We start from the raw sequence: 19748 nt of genomic DNA on the forward strand, positions 1-19748 counted from the left end.
AGATAGATAGAACAGTGACAGGTAGATAGATAGATAGATAGATAGATAGAACAGTGACAGGTAGATAGATAGATAGATAGATAGATAGATAGATAGATAGATAGAACAGTGACAGTTAGATAGATAGATAGATAGATAGATAGATAGATAGATAGATAGATAGAACAGTGACAGGTAGATAGATAGATAGATAGATAGAACAGTGACAGGTAGATAGATAGATAGATAGATAGATAGAACAGTGATTGATAGATAGATAGATAGATAGAACAGTGGCAGATAGATAGATAAATAGATAGATAATTCCCATACCACTAATAATGTATATAACAGAAATAGTAAAAGTACTATGTTAGTATGTTTTTTTGAACACAGGCCTAAAACATGTGCAGAACACAGTAACTGCAGGACTGATGGTGAATGAGAGGGGTCTGTCTCGCTGTAGGCGTGTGCGTGTTCATTGGGGAAAGTGCAGTAAAAACAAACACACACATGCAAACACGCACACACACTCCTGCCCCAAGGCACTGATGACAAGCAGATGCTCTGTATTTTTAGATGGTGATAATACAAAACAGTGACAAGAAAAAAAGAGAGTGTGTGTGAGAAAGAAAAGCAACAGAGAGAAAGATGACCTTTGTATTATAGTTTCCATGAATGGTACACTGAGTACACACTCACACACACTCATAAAATCATTGAGCCAGACCTTAATTTTAAATACATTAGACAAATATTTAAGGGGGTGCAGTTACAGAATGTGGTTGTCACTCTCATTTATAACAAGACTGTGTGTGAATGTAACCGTATTTTGCATTCTAATACAGGACTGACAACTGTGTGATTCTAATTGTTGATTGGTTCTTTGTCCTAATTTTGATTTGTCGATTTTCTTAATTGAGATGTCGTGATTGGTCTGTAAACATTGTTCAACATTGTGTGCTTGTTAAAATGTTTGGAAACGAATACTAGTCTACAACTAACTGCATACTGTGAAGTATACTCTGAATGCTACCTACTTTTTTTACAATAAAATTGTATGTGAAATGGTACACATTATGCAACAGTTAACATTTTGAAGAGTAGTACACTACGTTATCATCACATGAACTCATTATCCCCATATATGATTCAGCAAGTGCCGTCCAGTTATCTTGGAAATAGCTAGGGTTATTTTACATTTGAACCCTTTAAGCTTTGAGGGTGTTTTCAAAGATTTTCTGTTTCAGTGGCATACCCAAAATTAACGGCTTATAACTCGAGAAAAAAACGAAAAGGGTCAAGTGTTTGGTATCATTGTAAATAAAACTCTTCCATTTTTTTTTTAAAGATATAGCTTATGATAAATTTGCTGAAAAATCATATTATATATCTCATGGTGTAAATAAGGTAGCTCCAAAAAACTTTTGTTTTGTTCCCAATCATGTCAACTGTAACTGAGCAAAATCTTGTGCTGTTTTGACAATGCAATCAAAAGTTACAGCAATAATAATTTATCCTAGTGTCCAAAAATGTCTCCAAGTGTCCAAAAGCCTCTCCAAACAAATAAAACATAATAATTGTACATAAAAACTAATTACACATGCAAACACAACAATGATTAAAGGTGTGCGTAGCATGCAGACATCATTTTAGTAATGAGATTTCACAGAATGAGTTTCATTCTGTGCCATTTGAGTCATCATTGAGTCTGTCATGTACTTGGTGCCATCTCCTGGTGGCCATATGTAACAGTCATCAATCACATGTCTCTCTGCCCAAAAATGGGTGACTTTTTGCACAGATCTGAACCCAGTCCAATTGGTTTAGTGTTCCATGATGCTACATTATTTCCGATGACGTCAACTGATCCAGGAAAGCTAATGTGTTTTCAGCCAGATTGCACAATCCCAGATAGCCAGATGCTGTGTGCACTGTGCATAATGAGCTTCGTGTCAATTGTCTAATGATCTATGCATCCGATTACCTTGTGTATGGGTGTCATTTGAAAGATAATCACCTCCTCTAAGTAATGGTATACAGGCGCATCTCAATAAATTAGAATGTAGTGGAAAAGTTCATTTATTTCAGTAATTCAACTCAAATTGTGAAACTCGTGTTTTAAATAAATTCAATGCACACAGACTGAAGTAGTTTAAGTCTTTGGTTCTTTTAATTGTGATGATTTTGGCTCACATTTAACAAAAACCCACCAATTCACTATCTCAAAAAATTAGAATACATCATAAGACCAATAAAAAAAACATTTTTAGTGAATTGTTGGCCTTCTGGAAAGTATGTTCATTTACTGTATATGTACTCAATACTTGGTAGGGGCTCCTTTTGCTTTAATTACTGCCTCAATTTGGCGTGGCATGGAGGTGATCAGTTTGTGGCACTGCTGAGGTGGTATGGAAGCCCAGGTTTCTTTGACAGTGGCCTTCAGCTCATCTGCATTTTTTGGTCTCTTGTTTCTCATTTTCCTCTTGACAATACCCCATAGATTCTCTATGGGGTTCAGGTCTGGTGAGTTTGCTGGCCAGTCAAGCACACCAATACCATGGTCATTTAACCAACTTTTGGTGCTTTTGGCAGTGTGGGCAGGTGCCAAATCCTGCTGGAAAATGAAACCAGCATCTTTAAAAAGCTGGTCAGCAGAAGGAAGCATGAAGTGCTCCAAAATTTCTTGGTGAACGGGTGCAGTGACTTTGGTTTTCAAAAAACACAATGGACCAACACCAGCAGATGACATTGCACCCCAAATCATCACAAACTGTGGAAACTTAACACTGGACTTCAAGCAACTTGGGCTATGAGCTTCTCCACCCTTCCTCCAGACTCTAGGACCTTGGTTTCCAAATGAAATACAAAACTTGCTCTCATCTGAAAAGAGGACTTTGGACCACTGGGCAACAGTCCAGTTCTTCTTCTCCTTAGCCCAGGTAAGACGCCTCTGACGTTGTCTGTGGTTCAGGAGTGGCTTAACAAGAGGAATACGACAACTGTAGCCAAATTCCTTGACATGTCTGTGTCTTGATGCCTTGACCCCAGCCTCAGTCCATTCCTTGTGAAGTTCACCCAAATTCTTGAATCGATTTTGCTTGACAATCATAAGGCTGCGGTTCTCTCGGTTGGTTGTGCATCTTTTTCTTCCACACTTTTTCCTTCCACTCAACTTTCTGTTAACATGCTTGGATACAGCACTCTGTGAACAGCCAGCTTCTTTAGCAATGAATGTTTGTGGCTTACCCTCCTTGTGAAGGGTGTCAATGATTGTCTTCTGGACAACTGTCAGATCAGCAGTCTTCCCCATGATTGTGTAGCCTAGTGAACCAAACTGAGAGACCATTTTGAAGGCTCAGGAAACCTTTGCAGGTGTTTTGAGTTGATTAGCTCATTGGCATGTCACCATATTCTAATTTTTTGAGATAGTGAATTGGTGGGTTTTTGTTAAATGTGAGCCAAAATCATCACAATTAAAAGAACCAAAGACTTAAACTACTTCAGTCTGTGTGCATTGAATTTATTTAATACACGAGTTTCACAATTTGAGTTGAATTACTGAAATAAATGAACTTTTCCACGACATTCTAATTTATTGAGATGCACCTGTATATTTTATAATCTGTTTATTTTTCGTGAGGTTATAAGCGTTATAAGCGAAACACAAATGTCAAAGACATATACTTAGCTGTTATTCATTATGTTTTTGTCTGTGACTGAGAGCTTTCCAAAAACATATGAAATATGGCTATTTTATGAGTTTGATGTTTGTATTGATTACAATAATATGTGCAGTGTAAAATTATTAATAAATTATCAAAACGGAACACTTCTGATTTGTCTGCAAATTTCAAAGCACTTTTTCTTTTCTTTAATTTTGCACAGGAATCTGTCGAAGAAATACCAGCCTAAGAAAAAAGAGGAGGACGAGAATAAGTAAGTTGAATTTAATTGAAAATGTACTTTTCAATTAGTAAATTTTATGTCATCTTTTGTTTTATGATTAATATCACATTTGCGTGGTATGAAATCCAGATGGATTGAATGAAAGAGCCAGATGTTTGATTCATCATTTGACTTACTTAAATTAGCTTAAGGCAAGACACTTGTTTGCACTGATGACATCACTTCCTGTCTTAGGTACACATGGTGTCGTGCATTTCATTCTACGCTAAACGAGCTAAACGATTACGCCGGCCAGCATGAAGTCATTGCAGAGAACATGACATCACAGATTATTGCTGAACTCTCGCGATACACACAGGAACTCAAAACAGAGAGGAAAACGGTGAGTGATGTCATGCATACACATAATCGTCATCTATTTTGTCATATCCCACTATTTTATGCATTTATCCATTCTTCCGTGAAAGAAAATATGTTCTCAGAAATATTCACATCCTTCTCTCTCTCTCTCTCTCTCTCTCTTTATTTCTCTATCTCTTTTCCATAAATGGAGGTGCTGTTGTGTGTTTAGATTAAAAGTGTCTGGTTTGTGTATATGAATTACACAGTACTATGTGTGTGTGTGTGTGTGTGTGTGTGTTTTGACTGAAACTACAGGCTGTTTTATTATTCCATATAAACACACACACACACCGATTAGAAACTATGATATTTATAATAACAACCAGATATTTCAGAATGACATTCAACTCTTGTGAGGTTGAGAAACACAGCTGTAATGGTACGATTAATATTTACAGACAGCTCAGAACTAGTAAGAGTTAAAAAGGAATACAAGAGCAATACTAGTTTCAGAATGTGATGTGCATTCTTTTATTTACAGAATAAGATAAAAAGCGTCAAGGAATCAACCTGCAGAATACAGATTTCCCAGCAATACTGTATACACACACACACACACACACACACACACACACACACACACAGATAGCGAGAATAGGGCTCCATGGTGTCTAATTGGCTTCTTTCCCAGAATGTTGCTTTTCTACATTTTTGTCAACTTCTTTCTATTCTTCTCTCTCTCTTTATCAATCTATCTATCCAGCAGCACTAGATTCTTGATGCTTCTTGTTTTTCAAAGAACTAGTTCCATTGTTTGTTTGTTTTTTTTGGATTGTTCCCCTTTTTCACCCAATTTGGAATGCCCAGTTCCCAATGCACTTTTAAGTCCTCGTGGTCGCATAGTGATTCGCCTCAATCCAAGTGGCGGAGGACGAATCCCAGTTGCCTCCGCGTCTGAGACCGCCAACCCGCACATCTTATCACGTGGCTTGTTGAGTGCGTTGCCATGGAGACATAGCGTGTGTGGAGGCTTCATGCCATCCACCGCGGCATCCATGCTCAACTCACCACGCGCCCCACTGAGAACGAACCACATTATAGCGACCACAAGGAGGTTACCCCATGTGACTCTACCCTCCCTAGCAACCGGGCCAATTTGGTTGCTTAGGAGACTTGGTTGGAGTCACTCAGCACACCCTGGAATTCGAACTAGAGAACTAGTGAACTCCAGGGGTGGTAGCCAGCGTCTTGTTCCATTGTTTTATTATAAAGTGAATCCAAAAAATATTTGGATACTTAAGCTACACTTAGGGTACTTTCACACTAGCGCTTTTGGTGTGCAGCCGGGTTCGAATGACTTTGTTCATTTGGATGATGTGCACACTGTTTTCCGAACTCGGGTGCACACCTGCAAACCGCACCCAAGTCTGCTTGAAAAGGCGGTCTGGGGTACGGTTCATGTGAACTCCAGTACGATTTGCTGCTGATATGAACACAATTGTACCACATCGTGGAAGTGAGCCGCTTGTGATGCCATATAATTTGCATCTTTGCTGGGTCGCGATCGCAGTTATTATGGTATAATGCATTTCTCATACCTGCTTGTCTCCAAATACACCACCTTCAGAGAGCAGCACACATTCTTCAAATCTCATGCAACGCATCCTCGGGCTCTTGTACTCACGTTGATGATGCAATCGGACTGTGGTTCGGACCCAAATAATATGATGTGAATGGAGACCGGCAGGAGCAGGTTACCAGCTCAGTTTCAGTCCAAGCAATTGGACCAAGTGTGAAAGCAACCTTAAAAATGTAAGAATGTCAAGTCAAGCCAACCAGAAATATCAAACTAAAAATCTCCTTGACAATAGTTGGTTAAAGGTAATTGCAAAAATATAATACTGACAAAAGCTCTAGCATTATTTGTTTTATATATACAGTACTGTGCAAAATGCTCAGGCACATAAGATGTTTCACAAAATAATTCGTCTTAAGATGGTTATTTATATCTTCAGCTTTAGTGTGTCAATAGGAAATATAAATGTTAGACTCCCAAACATTTTGCAAATAGAAAAGATTAGAATAGAAGAACAGGGAGCCCTGCAACAGATGTCATGGCCCCCACAAAGCCCCCCACTGAACAACCGTGTCTGTCTGAGATTACATGAAGAGACAGAATCAATTGAGACAGCCGAAATAGATAGAAGAACTGTGGCAAATTCTCCAAGATGCTTGATCATCCTATCTGCCAACAACCAAGAAAAACTGTGTCCAGGTGTACCTAGAAGAATTGGTGCTGTTTTAAAGTCAAAGGTGGCCACACCAAATATTGAGGTAGCTTTTTTACGTTTACTGGACTTTGTATGACATTAAGTGATAAATGAAAACAATTTATTTAATTATATTTGAAGACATCCTTACTATGCAACATTTTTCACAAGTGCCTAAAACTTTTGCACAGTACTGTATATATATAGTGTGTGTGTGTGTGTGTGTATACACTGTAAACTGTATATATGTATATACAATATCAGACTGCAGACACTTCTTAAGTTGTAGTTGTGGCAGTACGGACAACCGCACACGCACGTACATTTGCACCTGTCCTTAATCACCTTGATTGGTGACTCAGTGAGAGAGAGATGAGAGATGGTGGCTTGGAACGAAACGTGGGGAGACCATTCACACAAAAAAGAATGGAACGAAATGGAGGTGTAGGGGTGATTACAGTAACGAAGGAGGCAGTGGAACTTTACAGGAGTGTCTGGTTGAAGTGCGCTGCCAATGCACTGTCCAATTCAACAGAGGCCCGGCGTCGCTGTTCGGTGAGTGAGATCTCTGTGGATCACGTTGCAACGCAGAGACGAAAGCAACGGATTGGAATCTGCACTTCATTGCCGATAGCGCTGACATAGAAGTTGAGGAGAATTGTGCAGTGTTAAACAGGTATTTGGCCCTTCGGTTTCTCCACCTAACCTCTGGAGTTTCCCCAATCGACTCTCTCCTCTCCTGTGAGTTGCCTGCTGAGAACAATCTTCTGATCTCATTCTCATTGACACACACACACACACACACACACACGTTTATTAATAGTTGTCTTGTAATTGTGCTGTTTGTGAAGGTGAATTGTTTTGTTAAAATGCCATGTTGTATTCCAAATTATTTAATGTCTGTGATGTGTAAAAAAAGAAAAACACTTTGCACAATTCAGTTGATTTGGTTTGATTTATTCCGTTGTTAATTACTATAATGATTAGAAAAATTGTTAAAAAGATATACTTACATTTCTCATTTGTAAACCTGTCTGGTGCCCGAATGTATTTAATTTTTTATAATTTAAATGTAAGTTTGTGTGCGCCACCCTTATATAGTTTTTTCTAGTTCTTTAGTTTATGTTTTTGGCAAAAGGAATAAATAAATGAAAAACAATCTTGCACACACACCACACCAAGTCTATAAATCCAGACAGCATATGGTCTGGTATTGTAATTCTCTCTTAAACTCATTGTTGAAGAAGCTTTACACTCACCGTGCTTATAACCATGCGTATGTGAAAGAGAGAGAGGCAGAGAGACATCTGTAGGTGGTGTGCTGTAATTTAGTTTATTATTGCGGAATGTGAACCTGAGAACTGGCAAATCACTTTACCAGACTGATCCGAATAATATCACTATCTGAGCATCTGTAAAAATTATTTGGAAGACGAGAAGAACAGATAGAAAAAAAACAAAAAACATCATTGACAAGGACCAGACTAGTCTCACGTACTAGACATTTGAATAGTGGCATACAGTCTGGTCCACATTACAGCTTATTCTGGCCAAGAACCTAGTGGGGGGGGGGGGGGTCAAGGTTTTAAAAAACTAGACCACAGTCCTAGTTTGAAACCTCCGTTTTCAGTTTCCTAATGTCATTGTTTGCCAAAGTATGCAGTTATGAAGAGCATTTTCGAAATTCTCTGTTTATAGTGGAGGAAAACGCTAAACGGCGTAAAAGTTGCAAAATCAACGTGGTTTAAAACGAAAACAGATTAGTGTGGACGTGGCCTTTGACAGGAAGAGACCGTCTGACCAATAAGTAAAGCGGCCAGTCACAGTTCATATTGTTGTTACATGCCGTTAAGTGGCTGGTTTATTTGAAGTGAATTATACCACACCCTAATAGACTGGAATGAACAAAAACAAAACTTCAAATAACTGTGTGACAGCTGTACAATTTGAACGGTTGAATTTCTGCCCATCTAAAAGTAATAAGTATAGATTATTTCATAGTGTGGAAAACAAATCAGCCATCATTTTCAAGGAAAGTAGATTTGAGTTGTTTTGTTTTAGTTTTGTTTTTGTTTAGTTTTACATCATCATTTCAAAAGTAGTAAGTACTGATTATTTCACAGATATACGTAACTAGAAAACCTGATTGATTCACATTCAGATAAAAGCTTGCCAAACTGAGAAAATTCTCTCCGGTTTGGTGAGCAATATACATCAGACGGTCAGCAAATGGCAACACGTTCTCACTCCCAAGGCGTCAAAAACTGCAAGAGCCCAGCACGTCAATCTACAGACACCAAAGGCGCCCTCTGGCACCAGTTTCCGATTCAACTGGCAAGTGAAGAAACCTTTGACGTCAACTGACTGACGCGAAGGGCATCAGATTTATTTTAGCATCGTTTAATTACACTATATAACACAATTTTGGTTCCTGGGTAGTAAGTGTTATTTCTTAATTGCTTATGCCTCAAAAGTATAGAAAATGGCTATTATTCCCCACAAAATTTGCTTTTGTGACCAGGACAGTGATGTTTTGTAATTGACCTATTTCCAATGAGAAAACGGGTCTTTTCGTTCACATAAAGTCATATGTGTCCAACATATGAATCCAAAATCCTTCTTTATCTGTGGTTCGACGAAGACACCGGCTTTGACCTTTGCCTCAGACAGCTTAGGGAAGAAGTCTTGAAGGTACTTGAAGGCTGCCGACTTCTTATCTAGAGCTCTGACAAATTGTTTCATAAGCCCAATTTGATGTGCAGTGGTGGCATCAGCACCTTCCCGGAGTCCAACAGTGGCTCCCACTTGACGTTGTTCCTCCCCACAGAGAACTCGGTCCGCTGTGGCCAGTCCCGCCTGTGGTAGTGCACCTTGGTGTCCCTGCTGTCCCAAAGGCAAAGATAGCAGGGAAACTTGGTAAAATCGCCTTGGAGACCCATCAGGAATGCCACCATTTTGAGGTATCCTATGACCTCCCAGCCGTACTCATCATACTTCAAGGCATCCAGCAAGGTCTTGATGCTGTTGTAATCCTCTTTGAGGTGCACCGAGTGAGCCAGGGGAAGAGACGGTACTTGTTACCATTATGGAGCAACACGGCTTTGAATATTACTTTAGTATAAATACATGTTAATTTGGATTCATATGTTGTTTTTTTTTCTGACTTTATGTGAACGAAAAGACACAAATTCGCCCGTTTTCTCATTGGTAATAGGTACATTTCAAAATATCACTGTCCTGGTCACAAAAGCAATGTTTGTGGGGAATAATAGCCATTTTCTAGACTTTTAAGGCATAAGCAAATAGGAAATAACACCTACTACCCAGGAACAAAAATAAATAAATAATTTGTTACACAGTGTTAAACATTGGGGTACAATTTTGTCATCGTGACATCTGTTGGGGGAATGATTTTCATTTCATTTCAAATCAGCAACTTGTATTCACAGTGCTTAATATTTAATCTGTTGTTTACCTGTCTATTTAATCTGTCTGGACACATCCTGCACTGCTGAAGTGACCCATTTCATTCCGGGTGTATTCCGAGTCTTACAATCATTTTATGTGAAGAACAAACCCAAATGTAAGTTTTTAGTCACCGATCACGGTCACCCAGCATCCACCATAACACATCCTGCACAAGTTTCGTTCTAACACATTCAAAAATTGCCACCTCAAGCATTATGACACGGGTTTGATGTCAGAGACTCAGCGATTTTACTATTGTCTCTCGCGTGCCTTGTGAACGGTTGTGACGAGCTCAATTTCATGTGTAATAATTTTTTTAAATGAGACGTGCCGGATGACACAGGATGACAGGATGACAGTTCCTTCACAGAGGGGGAATTTTTCACAGATTAAAACCTTCAGTTTCACTCTGCTACTCACACAATGCAATCGTATAGTGCATTTTTAGAAATAAATGATCGTTATCTGCTTGTTATGTCTTTTGTATTGTTGAAAACTGGTTAGGTTTAGGCATAAATGTACGGTTTGGTGCTTAAAAATATCTATAAATAGTGTAATGTATATCAAATTATGAATATCTAAGTGTCTCATTCATGTTTTATATTGTTGATTATCGGTTCGGTTTTGAAATGGGGTAGGGTTAGGGGATCTCAAATATTATATATGATTGTATAATGTAATATCACACTAATATATTCTTAAGTATTATAAAACATTGTGCACAAAGTAATATTCAATGATTGATAACTGGCGAAAAATATTCTCGTTGAAAACGATGGGGTCTCTCACCGCATCAAGGAGAGGACGCCAGGGGGCACCTTTGGCGTCATCGTGCAAATGCGGACGGCTTCTGCACAAACGTCAAAATTGGACGCTTAGGGAATGTGAATGGGTTGCGATTGGACTGTAGACGGTCTGTGGTCGTACTGCCTGAGACTTAAGACAAGGACAAGACTGACCTAACTCTCTCTCTCTGTTAATAAATCACAGTTCTCTGTTCTTTGGATCCCATTCGCTAGTGCTTTCTTCACTTTTCCATTTCTCTGGAAATATTCTGATTGAATTCAGATCAATCTGTTTTGAGTTTCACTGCCTCTGTCAGCCTGTGTTAAAAATGACGTGTCAGTGTGTGTGTGTGTTTTTCCCCTGGAATGCAGTTTATGCAGGTGTTCACTGTATTTTTTCACTGTCAGATTTCAGGTTTGAGTGGTCAGGACACACGTACACCTTTTAGGAAATATTTCAGAGAAAAGTGACCTTTCTATACAGTATCCCAGATCCACATGTCTAGTGTCGAAATAGTTACTCAAGTGTTCACATGGTCCAATCTCTCGTCATTTATTGACATTTGCGGAAAGCTGCCAAGGTTTCTGCAGCATTTGAACACTCATCAATCACAAAGTTTTACTCATCCGCTGCCCCTTGTGTGATAGTTCATTGAATATTTTGGCTATTCTGATCATGTTTTAGCTCCAATTTAAGAGTGCAGTACTCTTAGCTCTGTTTAATATATTATACCATTTTTATTAATTTTTTTATTTATTTTCTCCCAATTTGGCATGCCCAATTCCCACTACTTAGTAGGTCCTCGTGGTGGCGAGACTACTCACTTCAATCCGGGTGGTGGAGGACAAGTCTCAGTTGCCTCCGCTTCTGAGACAGTCAATCCACGCATCTTATCACATGGCTCGTTGTGCATGACACCGCGGAGACTCACAGCATGTGGAGGCTCATGCTACTCTCCGCAATCCATGCACAACTTACCACATGCCCCATTGAGAGCGAGAACCCCTAATCATGACCACGAGGAGGTTACCCCATGTGACTCTACCCTCCCTAGCAACAGGGCCAATTTGGTTGCTTAGGAGACCTGGCTGGAGTCACTCAGCACACCCTGGATTCCAACTTGCGACTCCAGGGGTGTTAGTCAGCGTCAGTACTCACTGAGCTACTCATGCACCCTGTACATTATACCATTTTTAAATTCATTTCTCAGAATTCTGATTAAATCATTATTAACACATTAAATATCTCTCTCGCTGTCGCTCTTTTTCTCGGTTTCTATATTGCGCTGTCTTTATTTCCTCCCTGGTCACAATCTCTCATTTGTGACAAGTCACATTTGCCAAACAGCTTGATGTCTGGATGTCTGGATGTGTGTGTGTGTGTGTGGTGTGTGTGTGAGACTTCCATTTTTTGTGTGGAAATGCCACTCTCTTTCCATAACATAGTGTTTTCATAGTAACAAATAACACATTTAGTTAATGGTCATGATTTTACATGGTCAAGGAAATAATACTAAAATTATTTATTGTTTTGTGTTTTTTTTTTGGGGGGTTGTTTTTTTTTTAGTTTTTTGTTGTTTTGTTTGTTTGTTTTTTTGTTGTTTTTGTTTTGTTTTTTGTTTTGTTTATTTTGTTGGTTTTTGTTTAGTTTTTAGTTTAGTTTTTTTTGTTTTGTGTTTTGTTTTGTTTTTTGTTGTTTTTTTGTTTGGTTTGGTTTTGTTATGGTATGTTTGGTTTGGTTTGGTTTTGTTGTAAAACACACACAAACACACACAAATGTTACACACCACAGTGGCAAAATACTAAAACGTCAAGTCAGTTTTTTTATTGTTTGAGAAGAACCAGTTGCTTTCTGCTTTTATTTCCTTTGTGGTCCCTGGAAAACAGGTCCTCGTTTATCTTCTTTGTCTGTTTGTGTGAGGCTTTGTGAGTGAGTATAAATTATGAATGATTCAAATCATCTCTGAAGCACTGTAAATTTTGTTCCATAAGAAACATCTTCATCCCTTTCATCTGTTCATCAGGTAATGTTTTTCTTTTTCTGTTATTCATTTATTTTTCTCAGTGTTTCTAACAGAAAGGTTCTCCGTGAAGCTTCATGACTCTTTAGAACAGTTAGAGAAGAACTGAGGTTAGCCTCCCCATTAAAGAACAGGTTGACCTTCTCTGATAACACACTAAAAACTGATTCCAGATCAGTTGTGATTTTAGATTTCAATTTGTAAGTTCATTCTAATGGGCCTGCAGCAAGTTAAAGAATTGATACTGAATCCTTTCCAGTTGCCTCTTGTTTGTGTGTGTGTGTGTGTGTGTGTGTGTGTGTGTGTTTTGGGGGTTTTCAGTGTCTGTGTGAGTGTGTACTTTACTTATTATTCTGTAATTTAGGGAAGATTCATTGCACCCAAAAGTGAGCTAAATCTGACATAACCTCCCATTGGGGAAGTTTGGGATGTCCTCAGACTTTGAAAAAAAAACAGTTTGTAGTGTTAGGGTTACTCTGTAGTCATTACAATTAGCTTTATATAATGTCCCCATTTAGAAAGCCAAAGTAAATTTATGTGTGTGTGTGTGTGTGTGTGTTGTCAGGTTTATTTATTTATTTTTTTTAGAGAACTGATAGCATATAGGGTAGTACAGGTCTACCAAAATAGGAAATCAGAAACCAAAATGAAACACAAAATTGAACTTCTTTGTGTGAAAATGTGTGCATGTATATTCTTAAACTCTTGATTGCTATGCTAGACAACTAGACTTCTCCATTGAGTGACTGTGTTTTTTACCCATAATGCTATGTGCAGCATAGAGTTGAATTCACACTGCATGCCTTTATTCAGTCTAGAACACTCAGCTATGAATACTAAACACATTCACACTCTTTCATTCACACAACCTGTCTCTCTCTTGATCTCACTAATTTTCTCACTGTCACTCCTTCTGTCTGTTTTGGACATGTTTCAAAGATCCTGGTTCAGTCCCCCAGCAGAGAAACACCAGAATGTAATGGTGTAAACTCATGACACACTGACCAAAGTACAGAAATTCTGTGAATGTGTTTCGAGGCTTGTGTTTCTGTTGAGTGGCACTTGCGGGTCACTGAACTGTTAATGGCTATGCTTGGAAAAGCATACTACCATACTATTCATACTATTTCTGGAGTATGTAGTATGTTTACTGTGCACAGTATGTAGAGTTTCTGTACATGCATGGAATATCTAGATAATGTACTAAATTTGCCAAAATGTGCAGTATACAACCAGTATATTGACCTCGACACAATATCAACAGCCATTCTAAACGCTTATGTTTTGACCCATTATTTGGTTTATCTGCTAAGAGTTAAGGACTTTTTAAATGTTTTAATTGTATTATAAAAATGCAAAATAACTGCTTTTATTTCCAAAGTGGTAAATGGATGGCACTCACTGAATTCTGTGTAATAAATTAGTGTGACAACAATTTTTAACATTGTTTTAACATTGCATAATGCATAGTTTCACATGCTCTATTTTTAAAATAGTTGTCAGTATACAGTGTACACTGCAAGTATTACTCCGATACAGACATAACCAAAGTTGTAATTTATTTAGATTTTTTTTTTCTTGTGCATTTTTAAACAATTTTTTTAATGTTTTTGGCTGGTGTGACAGCTGATGTCAGTCAAGAATCAAGAAATGTGTTTGTGTCTAGGTGTTTAAACTGATTTTAATGGTCTAATGATGTTTGTTGCTGTCTCACTCTTTGTCTAGTACACAGGATATTGAGTCAAACTCTGTTATCAACACAGATATGACTGTCTGTTTGAGATTAGGTAAACTGTATATATAAATGAATGAATGAAATGAATGAATGAATAAACAATGAAACAGAGATTAGACTAAGATATGTGATATTTGAAATTTTATATTTAAAGAATTGTGTGTGTGTGTGTGTGTGTACACATAGATATATATATATTCAGTTGTGCTCAAAAGTTTGCATACCCTGGCAGAAATTGTGAAATTTTGGCATTGATTTTGAAAATATGACTGATCATGCAAAAAAACTCCAAAAAATAAAGCCATTTATTATCACCCATATATAATCACCCAAATGGCCCTGATCAAAAGTTTACATACCTTTGAATGTTTGGCCTTGTTACAGACACACAAGGTGACACACACAGGTTTAAATGGCAATTAAAGGTTAATTTCCCACACCTGTGGCTTTTTAAATTGCAATTAGTGTCTGTGTATAAATAGTCAATGAGTTTGTTAGCTCTCACGTGGATGCACTGAGCAGGCTAGATACTGAGCCATGGGGAGCAGAAAAGAACTGTCAAAAGACCTGCGTAATAAGGTAGTGGAACTTTATAAAGATGGAAAAGGATATAAAAAGATATCCAAAGCCTTGAAAATGCCAGTCAGTACTGTTCAGTCACTTATTAAGAAGTGGAAAATTCGGGGATCTCTTGATTCCAAGCCAAGGTCAGGTAGACCAAGAAAGACTCCAGCCACAACTGCCAGAAGAATTGTTCAGGATACAAAGAAAAACCCACAGATAACCTCAGGAGAAACACAGGCTGCTCTGGAAAAAGATGGTGTGGTTGTTTCAAGGAGCACAATACAACGATACTTGAACAAAAATGAGCTGCATGGTCGAATTGCCAGAAAGACGCCAATGCCACAAAAAAGCACAGATACAATATGCCCGACAACACCTTGACACGCCTCACAGCTTCTGGCACACTGTAATTTGGAGTGACGAGACCAAAATAGAGCTTTATGGTCACAACCATAAGCACTATGTTTGGAGAGGGGTCAATAAAGCCTATAGTGAAAAGAATACCATCCCCACTGTGAAGCATGGTGGTGGCTCACTGATGTTTTGGGGGTGTGTGAGCTCTAAAGGCACAGGGAATCTTGTGAAAATTTATAGCAAGATGAATGCAGCATGTTATCAGAAAATACTGGCAGACAATTTGCATTCTTCTGCATGAAAGCTGCACATGGGACACTCTTGGACTTTCCAGCACGACAATGACCCTAAGCACAAGGCCAGGTTGACCCTCCAGTGGTTACAGCAGAAAAGGTGAAGGTTCTGGAGTGGCCATCACAGTCTCCTGACCTTAATATCATCGAGCCACTCTGGGGAGATCTCAAACGTGCGGTTCATGCAAGACGACCAAAGACTTTGCATGACCTGGAGGCATTTTGCCAAGACGACTGGGCAGCAATACCACCTGCGAGAATTTGGGGCCTCATAGACAACTATTACAAAAGACTGCACGCTGTCATTGATGCTAAAGGGGGAAATACACAGTATTAAGAACTAAGGGTATGCAGACTTTTGAACAGGGGTCATTTCATTTTTTTTCTTTGTTGCCATGTTTTGTTTTATGATTGCGTCATTCTGTTATAACCTACAGTTGAATATGAATCCCATAAGAAATATAAGAAATGTGTTTTGCCTGCTCTCTCATGTTTTCTTTAAAAATGGTACATATATTAACAATTCTCCAAGGGTATGCAAACTTTTGAGCACAACTGTATATATACATACATATACACTGGTCAGGCACAACATTAAAACCACTGAGAGGTGAAGTGAATAACATTTATTATGTCATTATAATGGCACCTGTCACGAGGTGGGATATATTAGGCAGCAAGTGAACAGTCAGTTCTTGAATTTCATATGTTGGAAGCAGAAAAAATGGGCAAGCGTAAGGATCTGAGTGACTTTGACAAGGCGCCAAAGGCTCATTGATGCACGTGGGGAGCGAAGGCTAGCCCATCTGGTCCGATCCCACCGAAGAACTAGTGTAGTACAAATTGCAGAAAAACGTAATGCTGGCCATGATAGAAAAGTGTCAGAACACACATTGCATTGCAGCTTGCTGTGTATGGGCTGTGTAGCCGCAGACCGGTCAGAGTGCCCATGCTGACCCCTTCCCACCACCGAAAGTGCCTATAATGGGCACGTGAGCATCAGAACTGGACCATGGAGCAATGGAAGAAGGTGTCCTGGTCTGATGAATCACATTTTCTTTTAGATCATATGGATGGCCTGGTGTGTATGCTTTGGAAGAGATGGCAGCAGGATGCACCATGGGAAGAAGTGTGATGCTCTAGGCAATGTTCTGCTGGGAAACCTTGGGTCCTGGCATTCATGTGAATGTTACTTTGATACGTACCACCTACATAAATATTGTTGCAGACAATGAACACCCCTTCATGGCAGTGGTATTCCCTGATGGCAGCGGCCTCTTTCAGCAGGATAATACACCCTGCCACACTGCACATATTATTCAGGAATGGTTTGAGGAACATGACAAAGAGTTCAAGGTGTTAACTTGGCCTCCAAATTTCCCAGATCTCAATCCGATTGAGCATCTATGGGATGTGCTGGACCAACAAGTCCAATCCATGGAGGCCCCACCTTGCAACTTACAGGACTTGAAGGATCTGCTGCTAATGTCTTGGTGCCAGATACCACAGGACACCTTCAGAGGTCTTGTGGAGTCCATGCCTCGATGGGTCGGAGCGGTTTTGGCAGTACGAGGGGGACCTACACGATATTAGGCAGGTGGTTTTTATACTGTGGCTGATCGGTGTGTATATATATATTTAATAAATCTCGGACTGATTGACGAATTTAATTGCGAAATGTATTGCTGTGAACTGTAGGCCAATGATAGACTAATGTTCAATTATATGGAAATAAACAATATATTGCATTCTAAAGCCACTTTTAGTATTGTCTTTTTTAATGCTTGTGTGCAAAATAATGTAATGCATTTTTATTTTCTGTATTATTATTATTTTTAAATATATATATATATATATATATATATATATATATATATATATATATATATATATATATATATATATATATATATATATATATATATATATATATATATATATATATATATATATATATAATTTAAATATAACTATTTATAATTATTTCATCATTATATATTGAATTATTGTTATTTGAGGGGCTTTCTCAGCAAATATTAATGTATGCGATTAATTTCGATAATTCGATGAATTAATCCACATACCATGTAATTAATTAGATTTTAAAAAAATTATATACTGTATTATATATTAAATATTAGTAATGTAATAGTTTAGTTTGTCTCGCTGTTTGAGATTAACTGCGTTATGAAACAAAGACAAAATTATTTAAAATATTATTTTTTATTAATTATTTTAAATAAGAATAATAATATTAGTACAATTAGATAGTTTAGTTAATCTTGCAGTTCAAGATTAATTAAACTATGTAACAAAGACTAGACTAAGATATGTGAGATTTTAAATTGATATATAAAGAAATGTAGGTGTACAACAAAAGCAGTCATACAGGTTATTTAAAATATTATTTTGTATTAATTAGTTTAAATAATAATAATATTCGAATTAAATTATATATATATATATATATAATAGTTTAAACTCGGTTTTAATTATAAATATAATTTTTTATTAATTAGTTTAAATAATAATATACATTTGTTGATTGATATCAATAATTTTTATTATTGATAATAATTTATATTAGTAATATATAGTAATATTACTTGACTGAAGGAAATATAATTGTATCTTTTAACAAATTCTTTACATGTTGCATGACTATTTAAATATATCTTCCTTCTTCCTTAAACTGTCTTGTAAGCAGTCACGTGTTGATTGAAGTACTGAATATTGACTTTAATGGCATCTTTAGCAGATAGACCCGTATCAGAAGCTGGTCTTTATCTGTGTGTCACACTGAGTGCTTTGTGGGAGGGAGAGTTGAGTGTTGGCTAACTGAACATTTTCAGACAGCCTGCAGAGTGAGATCACAGGCACGCAGGATACACACAGAATGTGGCAATATGGCATCCTGGCACACACACACACACTCAAGCTTGTTTTTATATCATTGTGGGGCCTCTCCATAGACTTCCATGCATTTTATGGATTTTTTACAGATCTAACGATAATTTCTATCCCCTAACCCTAACCCTACCCCTAATTCTAACCCTCACAGAAACCTTTTTGCATTTTTACATAAAAAAAAAAATAAAAACATAGTTTAGCATGTTTTTTTTAAGCGATTTGAATTATGGGGACACTAGAAATGTCCTCATAAACCACATTTATAGCATAATACCCTTGTAATTACCAGTTTGTAACCTAAAAAAATGCCCTCATAAACCACCCAAACCTGTGTATACACACACACACACACACACACACACAGTAAACACAGATAGTCCTGATTGCACTGTTCAAATACTCTTATACTCTTTTTGTATCAACACATTCATAGAAGACAGTCTAAGATCTCAATATGACCTCACACATTTCTCATCAAATTCATCCAAGACCAAACTGTCTTGAGTTATGCTATCCACATAAATTTTATAGCTCTATACTCTCAACTATTGTCTCTTTTGTGTCTGATATTTTTTCTCCTAAAGAATTACAAGTTTCCTGAGCTGTTAAAAAAAACCCTCTAAACAGAAATAATCATCTATGTGTTTGTGTTTTACATAAATTTACATTGAACTATGATGGATCTTGATAAATCATTTCCCTTCTTCCTTTTTGCTTCCATCCTTCTCTCTCGCAGCATTTCCATGATGGACGAAAGGCACAGCAACAAGTCGAAGCTAGTTGGAAACAGCTGGAAGCGGTGAGTCAGAATTATTACTGATTAGTAATACCATGTTACTTTGATATACTCTGAATGATGACCATATTCATATGACACAGCACTCCAAAGAATACCATGGTACTTGTTAGGTACTTAGTAATGTGTAGTTTTTGACTGATTGGCCAGGCCGACAAGAGAGAGAGCAAGAGAGAGAACGAGACAGTATTGCCTGTGTATGTCACGATGTAAGAATGATCTCATTGTGTATGTGTGTTTTTGTGTGTTTGTGTGACTGGGTGACGATTCAGCATTCAGAGTAGATACAAATGATGATTGTTGATTGTGAGATAAGATTTTA

The 19748-nt window shown here is 37.7% G+C and overlaps 1 protein-coding gene across 13 annotated transcripts in view; it reads left to right on the plus strand.

The window, feature by feature from the left end:
• LOC127428463 (formin-binding protein 1-like) overlaps window positions 1-19748 on the plus strand; it is a 67792-nt gene that overhangs the window by 7624 nt on the left and 40420 nt on the right. For all 13 annotated transcript variants that reach the window (XM_051676850.1, XM_051676851.1, XM_051676852.1 and 10 more), the window contains exons 3-5: window positions 3868-3918; window positions 4123-4270; window positions 19367-19429. In XM_051676850.1, the coding sequence (XP_051532810.1) occupies window positions 3868-3918; window positions 4123-4270; window positions 19367-19429 (262 nt within the window). The remainder of the gene's footprint in view (window positions 1-3867; window positions 3919-4122; window positions 4271-19366; window positions 19430-19748) is intronic.

Source organism: Myxocyprinus asiaticus, chromosome 38 (assembly GCF_019703515.2).
Source record: "Myxocyprinus asiaticus isolate MX2 ecotype Aquarium Trade chromosome 38, UBuf_Myxa_2, whole genome shotgun sequence".
NCBI lineage: Eukaryota > Metazoa > Chordata > Actinopteri > Cypriniformes > Catostomidae > Myxocyprinus > Myxocyprinus asiaticus.